Here is a 16,660-nt window from a genome sequence, read left to right as displayed (position 1 = left end):
TCAACTTGTGATGTTCCTTTCTATATTTCCTACTTATGGTAGTACAGGCCTTTTGCTGGAAATCTCGAGCACTTATCATCGATTGATCCAAAGAAATGTGGATATTTTAGTGGCTTTTTCTGATCGTTCGTCAATTTGAATAATCGATGCACAACGTGAAAAAACATAATGAAAAGTGGTTTAAATACAAATATTCGATGTTTTGCTATAGTGTGCCTGCGAGGTTTTTTAGATGGAACCTTTATTTGCCTGACGTTTCGGCTTTTGAAACCTCGCAGGCACACTATAGCAAAACACAGACCGAATAAGCCGAGAGTTCAAGACAAAAAAAAAACATTCAAACTACAAATTATTCGACGTTTTTCTATTCATTTTAATCTAATTTCCCCTTCGGGGATTTCCCAGAGGGGCCAGTTCTCGCTTTTTCGATGGTTGGGAAGCACTTGAATGAATCCTACAAAATCGCTGCCGTGCTTACAAACGTAGCCAGATATGGATTACGAGCGTGACATCATGAATATAAATTATTTTGCAAGAGATTTTTTTCTAATGAAACTCCGGGAAAGATGCGGTTCCAATGCAACAATGCTAGTCTTGAGAAACTTCTGATAAATTTGCTTGAAATGCGATTTTTCAATCTTTCCAAGCCATCCTTTTCTTGTTATCAAAAATCAAGAACACAAGGGAGTAATTCTACGTGAATACTGTCACTTTAACGGCAAAAAAACTCGTTTGTTTATTCGTTTATTTTAAAGTTTGTTTATTATTTACTTAGAATGTGCGCATGCTTAAGGTTAGTGCCTAAGTTCTTTGGCTGCTTCAAAAGAAATTTTTTTGAAAACTCGAACGAAATTCTCTTCTCAAACGATCTCTTTAGCGATCGGTTTATGAGAAAAAAAAATTCAATGTAATTTTAGTGAATAAATTTTTCAAATGGATGGGTGTCGCTGATGTCAAAAATATGTTCATCACTGTGCACTAAATTCAAAGGGTGAATTTTTTTAAGAAAAAAACAAGGTGTAAAAGTTTTTTTCTAGAAAATTCCCTAAATGAGGAAAACAGCTCTCTTTGTCGGTGATTGATTTCCCTATCTACTAGCTGTCCTTTTTTATTCTTTACTGTTTCTAAATTTCTCCTTTTCTTAAACTTCTTTTCCTCCCAGATAAAATGAAAAAAATGGTAATTACTCCCAAGAATACCAGGAAACCTGGGCGGACACTGGAATCTTAAATCTCTCGACAACTTCACTCTTACCGTACACGTCAGAACATTTCAGTTCTACCGTATCTCATGAACGACTCGAAAGATTGAATGACAATTAAACGAATTATTTACGACCCGATGAATGAACCTTACCATGGCATTGCTCTCACCCCCGAAACGTCAGCAGTAAAACTACGCTGCAAGCGAACAAAGGATAGCGTTAAACTACCGTAATCTCTGCTCGATGGATTGTAACAAGCGATCAGTGGCTGGCGCGAGTGGGTGAGATGGGTTGTGAGCGTTGGGAGGGGGGAAAGAACCCGTTTCTCGCCATTATCATCAACGGTTTGTGGTGCACGTGAATTACTTCCACGTAGGTGTGTGTATAAAAGACGTGCGTACATCGTACCGCCTACTTCAGTCATCAGCAGCTTTCACACAACATCACCGGAAACTGTTCTTGTCCTAGTTCTTTGTATTTTAGATTTAGTTCACACGTTGTCCTTAGAACTATTAGTGGCGTGCATGGAATTTTAAGCGATAATGTGATATTTAACCCCTCCGTATTCCATTATTTGCACTTAACACTGTTTTTCTTCTACCTAACTTCAATTAATCAGTGACGCCGCTCTTTTCATGGAAGACTGTAGTCTTAGATATTTTCTTCTGACTCTTCCACTCTGTATAGGCACTAAAAATCCACTTTTACTGTACTTTTGGTACTGTAATGAGGTAGTTTACTACGGTAAGGTCGTTTCGAGAATAAATATATAAATAAATAACTAAAAATGATCTTTAACATTGCTATTTCTTTGCTGAATGCGTGTCTGGAATTGTTATAAGGAACGGCCTTCTCGATGTTTCTCCTCAGCGGCTGTGAATAAATTTGTAAACAGCTGATCGACTGTTTGATTAATCAATATTTGCGAATATGATTTGCAGAGCTTAAATGAGAAAATTTGAACTATAAAAGAAAAATTTTATTTCTAAAATACTCAGGTTTATAAGATAGACATGGATTTTATGAATAGTTTAATTTATGAGCTACACATGGTTTAATTTATTGATTCCAAATTCGAAAGGTCATTGGCGCTTTGTACAGTTTTTTTTAGAGAAAAAATTGTGGAAATTCTTATTTATCACTGCACAAGGATCTACCGAGTGTATTGGATTTATTTTTGGATCAATAATCTAGCGATATCTAAGTTTTATCTGAACCTGATCAGTTTTTTGCCGTTTTTTTTTTCCTGAAGAGAATTTCTTGGTTGTACTTAATCTAAGTAAGTCAGTCAATTGGAAAGAGGATTTTAAATGAATGAGAGCAGTTACGTTCAGGATTGTGCCACATATCTACAGGAATTGTTAGAAATAGACTATACAAAAGTACAAAAGTATCGAAAGCGAAAGGGACAGAGAGTCCTGTTATTAGCCTTCTTCTCGAAAAAAAAAGAACAAAATTGATCAAATTTCTAATGTGAGCGACGATCATCATCTTTAGTACTACTCTGTATGTGTATATCATAGAATTTAAATAGGAAAATAAACTTATTTAATTTAATTTAATTTAAAACGTGGAGGAAACGAAAGCCGCCCATGCTGTTGCTATTGAAGGGGATGCGGCCGAGTTTCTCTTCCAGAACCCATCTTCAATTCACTTTTTTTTCTGCTCTGGAAATTGTTTCTTGCTCTATTAGTTCTACCACGTTAGTGAAGGTCTACTTATCTCGCCATCTACACTTCTTCTTGTCCTAGGTCCCGTACTCGGTTGGCGACTCTTCACCGCTGGGTGAAAATCCATCAAATTTCCGTTTATTTTTTTTACGGCGCAGATTAAAAACTTTACACTACAAAAGGAAATGTACCTAAAATAGAATAGAATTGTTTTCACATTCGATAAACGGTAGCGTTTGAGTCATAACACAGATGGATTATATGTTAATCTCTCCGATTCTTCCCCTATATGATGGTTATTATTACCATACAATCATATAAACATCGGGCCAACTTCCTGCCGATACCTGACAGATCATTAATTTTTCGCTACCATCTAACCTGTTGACATCTAATTTGCTTCCAGTTTCTGTTTTGACGATAAATTTCTCATCAAAACATATCGTTAACGTTGCAATGCGCTGTTTTTTTTCTTGCATCAGCTTTTTCTTGGCGTTTTTCGCGTTTTTTTTTTCGTGTGGAAGAAAAATCCTGACGTTTACAGAGAACTTGCTACATACAATATGGGTATGGATACAGTTCAACCAATGGAAATAAGTCGTTCGGGAGGTATTGGATTTTCATTGCTATTCACTTTTGGAAAAAAAAATATTGTGGCTGCAAATCCAGTCATGTTTGATCTAAACCCCACTAGAAAATTCCTTCCATAAACAGCTACGACGCTGATCAATCAACTGCTGTTACAGTGCTATCCTCGATTTCAGGAAATCCCCCCAAGACCCCCTATGTTCCAGCAGAACCAATGACTTGTGGACAAAAAACGAAACGATGGTTCCGAAAATATTTTCTGGAAGGTACGAAAGGAAATCTATACAGTTTTAGATAACGAATTATTCAAATGTGATCTTCAGGTCAACATCTGGAAGATGATGCTGCGGAAGAACTGCAAAACCTGCCCGAACATCCCACTTGGCATGATTTGATCTTCATTAAATACAGAAAATTTGTTGCTATGCTGATCCCATTTGTGTTGATGCAGGTAAGATTTTGCGACTATCAATTGAACAATATCGATACCGCCTAACGATCGATACCCGTGCTTTTCTAGTCGTTTTGGTGGATGCTTGCCATTCGATGGAATTTCTTCCAATGGTATCCTGAATATTGGCACATGCCGGTCACAATGATTCTTGGTTCATTTGTTGGAGGTAATCAATAGATGATCACAAATCCATGTATCGATCAATAAGCATCTCTTTTTGTAGGTATGACCTCAGAGGGTAGTGGTGCAGTGGCGTTCCCTGTCATGACATTGGCGCTGCATATCGCTCCCGGCATTGCCCGAGACTTTTCCCTGATGATACAGTCATGCGGTAAGGATCGCCTGTTTATCACGGTAGCAATGAGTTCCGCCATCACTGCCTCACGCACCATTCCCGTCGATCGATTATTGATTTTCTAGGCATGACCTCAGCGTTAATGTGTGTGCTGTTCATGAAAGTGAAAATCGAGACTCGTGCTGTTATCCTAGGAACATTGGGAGCGATCCCAGGTTTCGTTGTCGGTGTGCACTTTGTAAGTTTCGCGGATATTCGCTAGTATTGATCAACATTGATCATCGACATTAATTCACTTAATGCAGATCGATCCACTGTTTTCTGGACCTCAGAAGAAAATGTTGTTCGTGTCAATTTGGACCGCGTTCGCTATTGCGCTTGGGATTTTGAATTCTCAAAAGAAGAGGGCCACATTCAGAGAAATCCCAGAGTTTTGTTTCTGGAAAGGTTTCGTGCTGTTCGTTACCGGCTTTGTTGGAGGTTGGTCTTTGCTTTATGTTCAGGAAAATTTCGAAGGGAATCGAGAATTGTTCACAATGTAAACTAGCGGCAAAAAATCAATATATCGATTGTTCTAGGCGTGTTCGATGCGTTCGCTGGTTCTGGTGTTGATATTTGCATCTTCTCAATCATCACATTGTTGTTCCGTGTCACGGAAAAGACGGCCACACCCACCACTGTTGTGCTCAAAGGTAAACATCAGCATGCATTTCCTGGAAGGGTGATCGGGGTTCTTTGACCTATGTATGTGTTGGGCCTAACTGGAAACTGTTTGCACCGTTGTTGTTGCCGGGTGCTGTCGTTCCCATTCCCGTCAGACGATAGCGATCACGAGAACCCGCTCAGCGGGGTTCAAATTTATGCGTGTCTAAAAATAGAATACGTTGGCAGTCGTCGAACTGTAACGGTGTTATCGGCAAAACAACAACAACAACAACAATGCACACACAGTATAATGTACACTATTCGAATTGAAGGGATCTAAAAAAACTGTTTAAAAAAAACAAGAACATCCCGAAAACACCGAAGATGAGTTTGTCGAAGCGTCAGCCCAATAATTAATGTTTCACCGAAATCCCATTGGCATAACAAGAAAACATAAAGGTCCAGAAAAAAAAAACTGTATAAGTGGCGCTGGACGATTTATTACTGGATTATTTTGTGGAAGTTTTTTTTTTCTTATATTAAAGGCATCACCCTACGAATCTGAGGTGGTGCGGGTTTCAGGTGGGTTATGCCTATACGAGGTCGTAGATTATGGGTAGGATGGCGATTCCGTCCATTTCTTCCTAAATGCCGTAAAAAACGGCCGGAAGATGCGGCGTGTGCACAAGGCTGGCGCGCTCCAATCGAACTCGTTGTAGAAAATAGCGCGCCGGATCGCTCGAAGCCGTATCTTCCGGGCCGTTTTTTACGGCGATCAGGAAGAAATGAGCAGGATCCCACTCGTTTCTGCAATCTACGATCCCGTATAGTCTCTGACCATCGGAAATCCATATCACGTCAGATCTGTGGGGTGATGCCTTTAAGGAATGAGACAGGTGTGGCGCAATCGGCTAGAGGTTCCGCTGCGGGTACGATTGATCGGAGGTTCAAATCCGCCCTAGTGCTCACCGAGCCGTTCACCCCTCCGGGGTCGACAAATTGGTGTCACACTTGTCTGGGAGGATAAAAACACTGACCTGACCCATCAGCTAACCCCGCGGAACTCATTGCATAGGCCAGTTACACGTTCGTAAACCTCAAACGATTCTGAATTGATCGTGGGGGCGCATCCTAAGCAGATTGAATAACGTTAGACTCTTTATTGCTTATCCTTTTGATTTTAAGGAATAAACGCTGTGATTGGATTCTACTATCGTGCCGCAATGATGGGAGATGTGTCGGAGATGGCTTGGAAATACTTCGCGCTATCAATTCCCGTCTCATCGATCACCGGACCTGTTGGAAGTTTCCTCGGATCACATCTACATAGACAGGTGAATCATATCCGTTCACGAACACTCTTCCATACCCTTCCTTTCTTCGGTTCTCAGTTTTCGGTGCATTTCGGGTGCAATTTTCGAGGACATTCAGTTCGTTCGCTCATCGCACCATAAGATACCAAATTTATTGGTGGAATTCTGCGCAGCATTGCGAAAACTGGTCTTTGTAAAACTAGCAACTGTTCATAACGACGTTCCCCGAACAGAAAATCCACAAAAAAAAGACGTGCACAACAGAAAATTGATTTTAGTTTGATTTAATTAAAAATGTGAAATTTGCACATTTAATTTCACTAAATAATGTATGTAGGACCTTTTCATCTCATTTTGCTAAAAGAATCACAAGAACTTACGAAACGTACGAAACGTCTTGTGATTCATTCGAAAGGTACTGTAATGTTAATAATTTGTTCTTAATAAGTCTAGATCTTGAAATCCTGCCTCTACTCCCCTATATGTATCTTTTAATGGGTGGATCATCTGAATTAATTCCCAAAAATAAAAATTTGGAGATCCCTAAATATTAATTCTGAACAACCCTCGAAGCATTGAAAGATGGAAAGAGATAGAATCATTGTTTTTTTTTTAAATAATATTTGAAATTAATACTAAAACGATATAGAAAACGGTGAAGTAAGAAAGTAAAACCAATGCGGCTTCTAATCCTGAATATTTTTATGAAAAAATTGAGCGTATTTTGTTAGCAAAGACTGCAACAAACGTCCCTCGAACACCACTTCGTGGTGTCTTTTGTTCTCCTTCGAGAAAAATTGCTGTAAGCGAGCGAATATGAAAACAACAGCAATGTTGTTGTTTACTTGTTTACTGTTTCTTTCACTCTTAGTAACCCATAATAAAACTTCGCATTCAGGTTGTTGCCGGTTTCGTCTACGTTCTGGAATTAGTAGCGCTAACTGGATTCCTTTTCACAAGACCATCATGGCAATTAATCGCCACTGGAGGTAATTCAATTCGACGTCGTCTCTTACCGCAATCAATCAATACATCGATTTTTCAGGCTGCATTATCTTTGGCGGTTTTGTGTTCTTCTCATTCATCTCAAAATCTGGTCAGTATATCCTCAAGAATTTGGAAGAAAAAGAAGCGAAACAACGAAGACAAGCCGGAAATGTTTGATTGGTTGATGTTTTCGGATTGCTCTCTTGTGATTCGCTGTAAACAATGGCGTTATTGCGCCGTTCCCCCCTTCCCCTTTGTTCCCTGTATTCAATTCCTGTTTTGTTTTTTTTTTCTCCACTAATTTTTACAATTATTTTGATTGACATGTACAGAATTCTACGTTGTTGCATTCCTTTTCCTATTATGATGATCTCTGAAAAATAAAATTTTGAAAAATTGATGGTTCTGTGTTCCACTTAGAAGATCAAACGAAGAAAAAAAATCCGGATCATATGATGATCTCAGCTGTTCATTAACGAAATTTTATACTACAAATCGGAAAAAAAATAAATTTCACGCGATTATCGTCGCTAATTCCCATAGACCAACTATAAGTTTAGTAATCACATCAACGTGCTAACTGCAAGAGCATAAAATTACATTAATTCTAATTTCTTATTTAATTAGTACCAGAACTATCGGCCTTTACTCAGCGAAATGTGGAAAACTATCCGAATACGAGGAACAATGCTATAATTTTTGCCGAAGAAGGCAAATTTGTTGGTCTGATGCTCAGTTTTCGCCGTTTTGCGGTTCAACTTCTTAACAAACAAAAAAAAAAATCCGTTACACACATTTACAGTATGAAGGGGAGCTCGAGATCTTGCTGGGAACCACAACTTCCGTCTTGTGATTCAGCGTCTAATAAGTTTTTTTACAGTATCCTCGAGGATCTCCGATATCTTAACCTTACAGGTTCACTGTACCTTCCCTTTATCGGATCCACAGGCGAATAGAGCAGTTAGCACACGATCCAGCGAGTACAGTAGCAAAATATTCATATAACAAAAAAATATATCAAATAATGAGTGAAATAAATAATTAGAAATAAAAAATTTGTAAAATTTAATAAGTGTACGAAGAATAAAATTCAAAAATATAAACACAAGCTCCAGAAATTTCTGAAACTGAACCAAAATAATTTCCCCCAGCAGTCTAGAAATGAACGTGAAGCATGTGTGAATAATGCCTATATGTACGTACGTTTATTTACTTATTTATTTATTTGAACATGTTGCAAATCGGCATTTCTATAACGTAATCTCGTTTCAATATAAAAATATTCAATTTCTTGTTTACCTCTATTTATTTACAGTTATTATTTATTATTTATTTTAAGGAACCGCCGCTCTCGGTTGATTGAGCTCGATCACCACAAATCGTCCCAGAGAGCAACAAAGTGGTTTTGTAGCATAGGTGAAACAGAAAAAAAAGGTGGTAGCAAAAAAAAAACGATTATTTTAATGCAAAAAAAAATCTGCTTAGAAAGAAAGGAAAAAGAAAAGAAGGCTCAAACTACAAAAACACCGAAGAGAGTCAAAAGTGACAGGAAAAAAATTTGCTTGGTAGAAGTTCCTTTTTTTCGGGCTCTTCACCTGCACTCTTCATGGACATTTCTTCTTATTTTTCTATCCGTTCTCTTTCTTTCTTTCTTTTTTTCTGTTAGTGCACCACTGAGTGCAATGAATAAACAAAAAATAAATAAATGGATTGCTTTCAAACGTTCATCAGCCAGAAAAAATATTTAGTTTCTAAGGAATATTTAGTTTTTTCCTCTGTTTTCCGCATTAAAATCCGTTCTTATCAAAAATTTCCGTACGAGAAGGAATTCTTGTTCACTCTTACTTATGTACACTTATTATTTATTATTTATTTTATTATTTATTTCATCTGCAAGCCGCTAACAACCATAAAATCGTTAATATTGAGGCGAAGAAGTCAGGAGCTTCCTATCTGTGCTCGTGAAGCTTTTGATTCTTCCTCGAAGATAGTTGAAATATCCTCCTCGTTTTCATAAACATAAATGTATAAATATTTTACTTTTTATGAAAATATATGCAGAACTTAAATAGAAATAAATACACATTTGTAAAATACATATATTGAGTCATGAAACAAAAGTTAAACTTTTCTGAAAAAAAAGGTTAGGAGTTACGGGAATTACACCTGTTTATTTCCCCTTATTTTACTCTTTTCATCTCTGTGTATCTAGTAGCGGAAATGTATAGTAATTATTGGTATATTCGATATCCAATCAATACGGATCAGCTATGCTGACAAAAGCCCAAAACAAAGAGATTTATCGACATTTATTCCTGCATGTGAATATCACAATTGTTCCGCACAATTACACAATACGGTCCACATTACACACAACATAATCAACACGATAACAAAGAGATCAACGAGGAGATGAGAGAAACCTTTCACGGTCACATACGACGTATATGACGTAAAAGTTCAGAAATGACCAAATCGGCGACACATATGGTCGATGCACCCGGAACTGATGGAACAAAGCGAAATAAAAAGATGAAAATTCTGAGATGGATGCCGATGAACCATAAATATTGATCCAAATACTATTAAGAAAAATTAAAAGTGCATGTAAATGTACAAAACATTACGATGCATTAAAAAATCCTTTCAAAAATTAAAAACTTTGAGCAATCCGTTCAGTGAGTGAGTGAGGGGAATTCCGTAGTAAAATGCAGGATGAGCAGAAATTCATCTTTTGACTTTTCCAAGGAGATGTCCAGAAAAAATCACAAACATCAAATTAAAATGAGAAGGAAGAATTCATGGAAATCCGCTTAGAAGAAGAAGAAGAAGATCAAAATTAACCGTAGCAAAGGAAGAGAAATCTGAAAATTTATTTCCAGAAAATCATGAGCATTGCTGTGATGATGCTTTAAGCGCTTCTACGGCAAGCTCATAGCAGGGTGGCGGTGTTTCTGGACGAGTTATCTCATTTGTTTGTTGTAGCTGAGTTAATTTAGCCGTAACGCGTAGTCCTGAAACACACTACAATAACTACTAATAGCCTCGGGGGAATAACAGGGAAAAAGCAGTGTCGTACCGGATTGTTGGCACCGCTCCAAAACGGACAACTGATCGTAGTTGGGCGGTGGTCGGCGCTGTACTAATTGTTGCATTTCAAGTTGTTTCGCCGATAAGGATAAGAATAGAACGTAGTTCTGTAAATAACAGTCATTTAAGGAAGTGATAGTTCTAAAAAAGGTGTTTATAGTAAGCAGCAGACCTCAGTGAATTGCAGCACAACCGCAGCTACAACTAGAAGTAGATGACATGGAGCTCCATCTGCTCCAGTATCCAATTCTTGTATGGCGTAGAACAGTGCACAAAAAGAAATAGTCATCTGAACGTGGAAAATATCATAGATAAATAATCGGAAATCTACTTTTTTTCCTTTTGTTCTCTTCTTTTTTTCAAGAATTTGGAATATTTGGAATCTACTTACGCTCTATCGACGTTTATACTCGCTCTGCTCTGAAGCCGCTCGATGCAATGTGCTCGGTTGGTTTATTTTTCTAGCGCAAAGTAATCCACGTTTTTTCTCCTCTCTTCTTTTTCGCGCGAATTATATTTTTATTTATTTATATTAATTATTTTTTACACCTAGCAAAATTCCGCCTGTGAGTGTTTATACTATGTCGTTACTATCGCTTGCGCTCGCGTCCTCTCAATATCATATTCGCCTTAGTGTTAAATCACTACCCGCTTCCATAGGATTTCAACTCACTGCTTTCGCGGCAAAATCCAATTTATGCGCTTATATATTCTTAACAGGACTCGCTTTAGTTCATTTGTCGTGTGATAAATTTCCAGACAAAGAGTCCATACTCATCCGGATGAGCGGCGTTCTGTCGCTTATCGCTCGCCCACATCATTACCATCAATAAGATCCATAAAAAAGTGAATAAAGTCTACCTTATAAATCACATCTGGAATCATGAGCAATGGTGTATTCAAGTATAGAGCGGTGACTGCGATTCCGAACAGACACGATGCGATACAGTATAAAAGATCAAGCACATCACCATGAGCACCAAATAACCATGACGCGATGATAAGTCCATTTGTATAGTTCACAACCGACAGCAAACAGTATGCTCTTCGGCACTAAATCGATCAATTATTGATTTATAGAGGCAAGGAGTATGTCCAGAAGCGTTAGTTCACTTTTAAATTACCTGCAGTAAACGGAACCATTCGATAACATGACTGACAATTGCAAGCATGATCACATGTGGATTCATTCTACAAATGGGACCTTATATTGATCTATTGATTAGCTGACCATGAGGAAGAAGAGGGAGCAGATGAAATTCTTGTACATCCTTGTACAAGTGCGATTACCAATCAATCAACTAATCAATAGAGGTTGAAATTGAGTTATTGAGCGAAACAACAGCGTAGACGAAGAATTAATTGAAATATATGTTAGGTTGGATTTTAAAGGACTTGAAATTGAAGCCGGATAACCGCACATCAATGCCTGTCTCTATTAGCGTGCGGAATATAAGGCGTATCAAGCTCAACAGGTTCTTCTTACGAAAAACACCTGATGCGCAGGCAATAGGAGAAGTCTTAGGAGGCAATCAATATCCATACATACCACGTGGGGGAACCTTTTTGTTCTATTTCCGACTAAAAATCTCCGATTATTAGTGGCCAAATCCTTTGAACTACTCAAAAGTTGCATTTAAATGTCTCAAAATCGATCAGAAAAACTACAGAACTTAAAATATTACGTGAGTACGTAAATACACTGTGTGCAAAGGAATTGACGCCACACGGAAAAAGTGCCGTGTTCAGCAGAAGGAATTCGAGAGAGCACTACATAGGAAAAGTGGGAAAAAAACGAGATGTCATGATTCTGCAGAACCTACGATGAACGACATCGAAGGAAATTACAGCCAGCATCACATAAGGTGTTGTTTTGGATGGTGTGTAGTCACGCGCCTTACGGTACACCACGACATACGAAGATCATCATCTCGTTGTTGATCCTATGGGCGTGGCTTAACATATGCACGTGCACGAAAACCTTTTGAACAACATGATTTTTAGATTTAGAGGGGATTTTTGCACCTCTCATAAGTGAAGATAGAAATCATGCCATAGTCATTTTCCGCCAAATGGTGGAGAGAGCAAAAAGGGGAGTTGTTAGCGCCGCGCAGTTCACTACAAGGTTTAAAAGCATGCTTGTTGTGTGTGTCTGTGTGTATGTGTGTGTATGTCCGTGTATGTGTGTATCTGTGAGTAAGTGTGTTCGTATGTGTACGTGCGTGTTTTCGTCTGTATGTGTGTATGTATACATGTGTGTATATGCATATGTGTGCATGGTTATGTTAGCGTGTATGTGTGTATGTGTGTGTTTGTGTATGTGTAGGTGTGTATGGGTGTATGCGTGTATCTATGCATGTGTATATGTGTGTATGTGTGTATGCGTGTATTTGGGTGTATCTGTGAGTATGTGTGTTCGTAAGTGTATGTGTGTTTTTGTCTGTATGTGTATATGTATGTGTGTATGTATATATGTGTGCATGTGTATGTTTGTGTGTATGTGTGTATGTATGTGTCTATGTGTGTGTGTCTATGTGTGTATGTATGTATGTATGTATGTATGTATATATGTGTGTATGTGTATATGTGTGTGTATTTGCGTATGTGTGCATGTGTGTCTATGTGTGAATCTGCGTGTGTCTGTGAGTATGTTTATGTCTGTTTTTCTGTATGTGTATATATATGTGTATATGTATGTATGTGTGTATGTGTGTATGTGTGTATGTATGTATGTATGTGTGTATGTGTGTATTTTTGTGTATGTAAGGTGTATAAAATCTAAAATCTCATGAAAGTATACAGAACAACACTAATTGTGAAATCTTTGGGTTTTTTTTCTTTTTTCCTTTACCATTTTTTCTTACTTACCACTACCCAAAGGAACTGAAAAATAAAATTAAATTTAAATTAAATGTAGTCGTTAGTTACTGTTTCGTTAAAGTAACTCGTTACAAAACCCTAAGAAAAAAGGTCAACTACTATAGCTATAAAAGTGAAGTCAGTGAGTTTAGAGGATTCGAAATCTGCCTTATCGTGGATCCAAACATATTTTGATCTTCACAGTTTCTCCAGGTCCCACTCGTTTTTCCATCAAATTTTCTGCAATAATTGATTCTTCACCAGATTCCGCTTAGAAATGTCATTAATTTTTGTCATCACTGTAAATTTGACTTAAATTAAAATTCGTAAATTAATTTTTGTCACTGTAAACCTCTAACTGATCCCTCTAATGTTCACCTGTAGACCCCACATACCGGGTGAACGAGCTTGAATAAACAAGAAAAAAAAGCAGAACTGATGTTCTTTATTAGCGTTGGGCGAATGTACTGTAGCGGTTAGAGGTTCCGCTTCCTGAGGTCGGATCGATTGGAGGTTCGAATCCGCCCAAGTGCTCACCCAGCCTTCCATTCCTCAGGAGTCAAAAAAATGGCACCAGACTTGTCTGGGAGGATAAAAACATTGACTTGACCCATCGGCTAGCCTAAGCAGGTCATTGTATAGGCTAGTTACACACTCCAGAACCCCAAACGATTCCGAATTGAAGTGAACGTGGTCCCAAGCGGATTGTTTAACGCCAGAAACTTTATCCTCTTATCCTTTAGCATTGGTGAGCGTTTTTTTTCTCCTCGTTTAGCACTAAAATTCGTAAAAAAAAGTAATTGACAAACAATTAATTTATCAACAGACTTGAATAAAGTCCCAAGACCCGTCAAAATTCGAATTATTTAAACTAATTAGAATTTCATTGAACCCCATGGAACGTGAAAGAAGTGATTTTCGTTATATTTTCGAGCTTCAACCTCTTATGTTCATTCTCTAGTGATCTATGATTTAGCGCTGTGGCCAAGCCCTCCAGCAGACCCCCTCCCCCTCCCTGAATCTCCGAACTCTGAGGTCTGGCGTTACACTTATAGTTACTTTATGAGGAATCAAACAATCATCCGAAAAACGATCACAATCATTTCCTAATTTTATTACTTATTATTTATTTATTATTTATATTTATATAAATATGTACTGTCCATTAAGACCCTTGTTTCTTTAACACTCGGGTTCTCCAACTTGTTATTATCATCTCCGCGTGATTAATGATGACCGCATCCACGGACGTTGTTCTGATCTGTTTTCTTTTCAATTTTTTTTCTTAAATCATCTTCGTTCTTCTTTCCAATTAATTCATAGTCCTCGTACTGTTTATACACAAGTTTTCTTCAAATTTGATCCACCTCCCCCCTTAACGAACTCCTAGGCTACAAAAACCAAGAAAAAATAGAAAAAAAATTAGTGAACCGCCTTAAAACACCTCTTTTTTGCTGTCTTTGCAAAGCAATACAGCAATAACTCGATCGTAATCGAGATTCCTGTCAAAGAACAAAGAAAAGTTGAAAAATAAAATGAAAAAATTAAGTACGAGGCGCAAGCGGAACTGGATCCAGAGGTGCATAGAACACGCACAGTTTTGTTGCAGAATTATTCCATTTGAAGAAGTCGCTTGACTGTCACCTGATCCTAACGGAGAACCAATTTATTTTGCGCAAATGTGTGCGTGCGTGTGCGTGTGCGACAAGAAGTTCCCGCCATCCGTCGCCGTCGATCACTGTCTATTTCAAACAATCAGAACCTGAACCTTGACCGATCAATATTTTCACCGCACCGACAACAACGAGTAAACAGGTCGTTCTCGGTGGGATACAATAGTTCTTCTAGACATATTGACTTGTTCTATTCTTATTTGAAGGCTACACCCCACGAATCTGAAGTGGGTACGGTATACGTGGTATGGATTTCCGATGGACAAGCTCTGAACGTGGATCGTAGATTGCGGGATCAGATCTGGTTCCGCTCATCTCTCCCTAATCGTAGTGAAAAAGAAAGACATGAAGGACTCCGTTTTTCACGACAGTGTCAGTTGCAACGCGCAATCCTCGTACACGCGCCGCATCCAGCTGCGCAGCGGTCGAGATCCGGTGAGTTCTCCTCGACTCCCTGTTCTCCCTACATAGGTTGCTTGAGGGACCAGAACGTATACTTAGAGCAGCGTTCTAACGTTTCTCGTATGAACTAAAATGGTTCCCACGCCGTTTTTTTTTGGGACGATTAGGGAGAGATGAAAGGAAACAACGCTGATCCCGCAGCCAACATCCACATCTTTAGTTTTTTCGCCCTGGATTTCCTCATCACGTAAGATTCCTGGTATGCTGCCTTTAAAAGAATTATCTGCGATTTATTCAACAAGAAAGAACTTTTTTTTACGTTACTCGGAGCTTGGATCAGGTCCAATTGGCAAGGAAATCCACATTTTTTGCACATCTGCAGACAACAACACATTATTTTTGATTATGGTCATAAATGATCACGTTCAATGGCTGGCTGCAAAAATTTTATAGTATATTCTAATAAAATCGTGAGACATCCTTATCATCAACTATTCCAACAAATAATTTAAATTCATAAGAGAAATGCTTTGTTTATTTTTTCTCCTCAGCCTGGGAATGAAAAGTGCATAACGAAAACGGTTGAATGGCAAGATAAAAATAGATCATTATATCCTCCTATAAGGTAATTTCTCTATTTCTGTTCCCCAAGTTTCAAAGAGGTCATACATGATCATTTTTGAGATTGTTTTCTCTTTTTTTGAGATTTTTCTGTTATTTTCATTGATGAAAATAGGTGTGGTCTCCGAACATCTAACTAGGTACGTGTTTACCGGATGTTTTCGCAGGCACAGTAAAATAATGCAATTTTAAAGAGTTTTACGTCAAAAAATAATGTATAAGGGAGAAAATAAGAAGTAAATTGATCTACTAACAATCTCTGTGTTTACAGTAAATGAAATAAACGAAATAATAAATATTTCCACTATTTCCAATAACAACTCTTAGATGTTCGTTGACATGATGACCCACTACTAAGTTCATGAGGGTCTGCACTGGTACCCACTGATGATATGAAATGCTCTAAAATGCGACTTTTTCACATCTATGCACGGGATCGGTAGTTTTTTTCCCCGTTGGTCCTTTAAGACAACCGGCTCTTAGTGGACAACGTATGTTGGTACACAGAATTTAAAGGCATCACCCCACGAATCTGAGGTGGTGCAGATTTCAGGTGGACTATTCGTATACGGGATCGTAGACTATGGAGAGGGGGGTGATTCCGTCCATTTCTTCGTAACTGCCGTAAAAAATGGCACGGAAGATACGGCATTAGGCGTTTTGGTGCACTATTTTCTACAGGGAGTTCGACTGGAGCGCGCCAGCCTTGTGCGGCGCCGCATCTTCCGGGCCGTTTTTTACGGCAATTAGGAAGAAATGCACGGAATCATACCCTCTCTGTAGTCTCTCATCCCGTATACGAATACTCCACCTGAAATCTGCATCACCTCAGATTCGTGGGGTGATGTCTTTAAATGAA

The 16,660-nt window shown here is 38.3% G+C and overlaps 2 protein-coding genes across 3 annotated transcripts; one reads left to right on the top strand and one right to left on the bottom strand.

Annotated features, from left to right (window-relative positions):
• Nucleotides 1-3,437: 3,437 nt before the first annotated feature.
• RB195_012065 (uncharacterized protein) lies at nt 3,438-7,333 on the top strand (the record flags this gene model as incomplete). Of its 2 annotated transcripts, XM_064193743.1 has the most annotated exons (11): nt 3,438-3,483; nt 3,639-3,728; nt 3,786-3,913; nt 3,983-4,082; nt 4,140-4,247; nt 4,337-4,449; nt 4,517-4,691; nt 4,790-4,903; nt 6,042-6,190; nt 7,068-7,158; nt 7,215-7,333. In XM_064193743.1, the coding sequence occupies 11 exons, from the start codon at nt 3,438-3,440 to the stop codon at nt 7,331-7,333; spliced, it is 1,233 nt and encodes a 410-aa protein (XP_064051326.1). The 2 variants fall into 2 exon arrangements, with proteins under 2 accessions (XP_064051326.1, XP_064051327.1); XM_064193744.1 differs by lacking the exon at nt 3,438-3,483 and having other exon boundaries at nt 3,677-3,728.
• A 2,709-nt stretch (nt 7,334-10,042) lies between these two features.
• On the bottom strand, nt 10,043-11,436 carry RB195_012064 (uncharacterized protein; the record flags this gene model as incomplete). Its single annotated transcript, XM_013452384.2, has 5 exons — nt 10,043-10,170; nt 10,236-10,353; nt 10,419-10,535; nt 11,108-11,299; nt 11,371-11,436. 5 exons carry the CDS (start codon nt 11,434-11,436, stop codon nt 10,043-10,045), a joined length of 621 nt encoding a protein of 206 aa, XP_013307838.2.
• Nucleotides 11,437-16,660: the final 5,224 nt, after the last annotated feature.

This window comes from Necator americanus, chromosome III (genome assembly GCF_031761385.1).
Source record: "Necator americanus strain Aroian chromosome III, whole genome shotgun sequence".
In the NCBI taxonomy this organism is placed as follows: Eukaryota; Metazoa; Nematoda; class Chromadorea; order Rhabditida; family Ancylostomatidae; genus Necator; species Necator americanus.
This window is presented reverse-complemented; position numbering and strand designations above follow the sequence as displayed.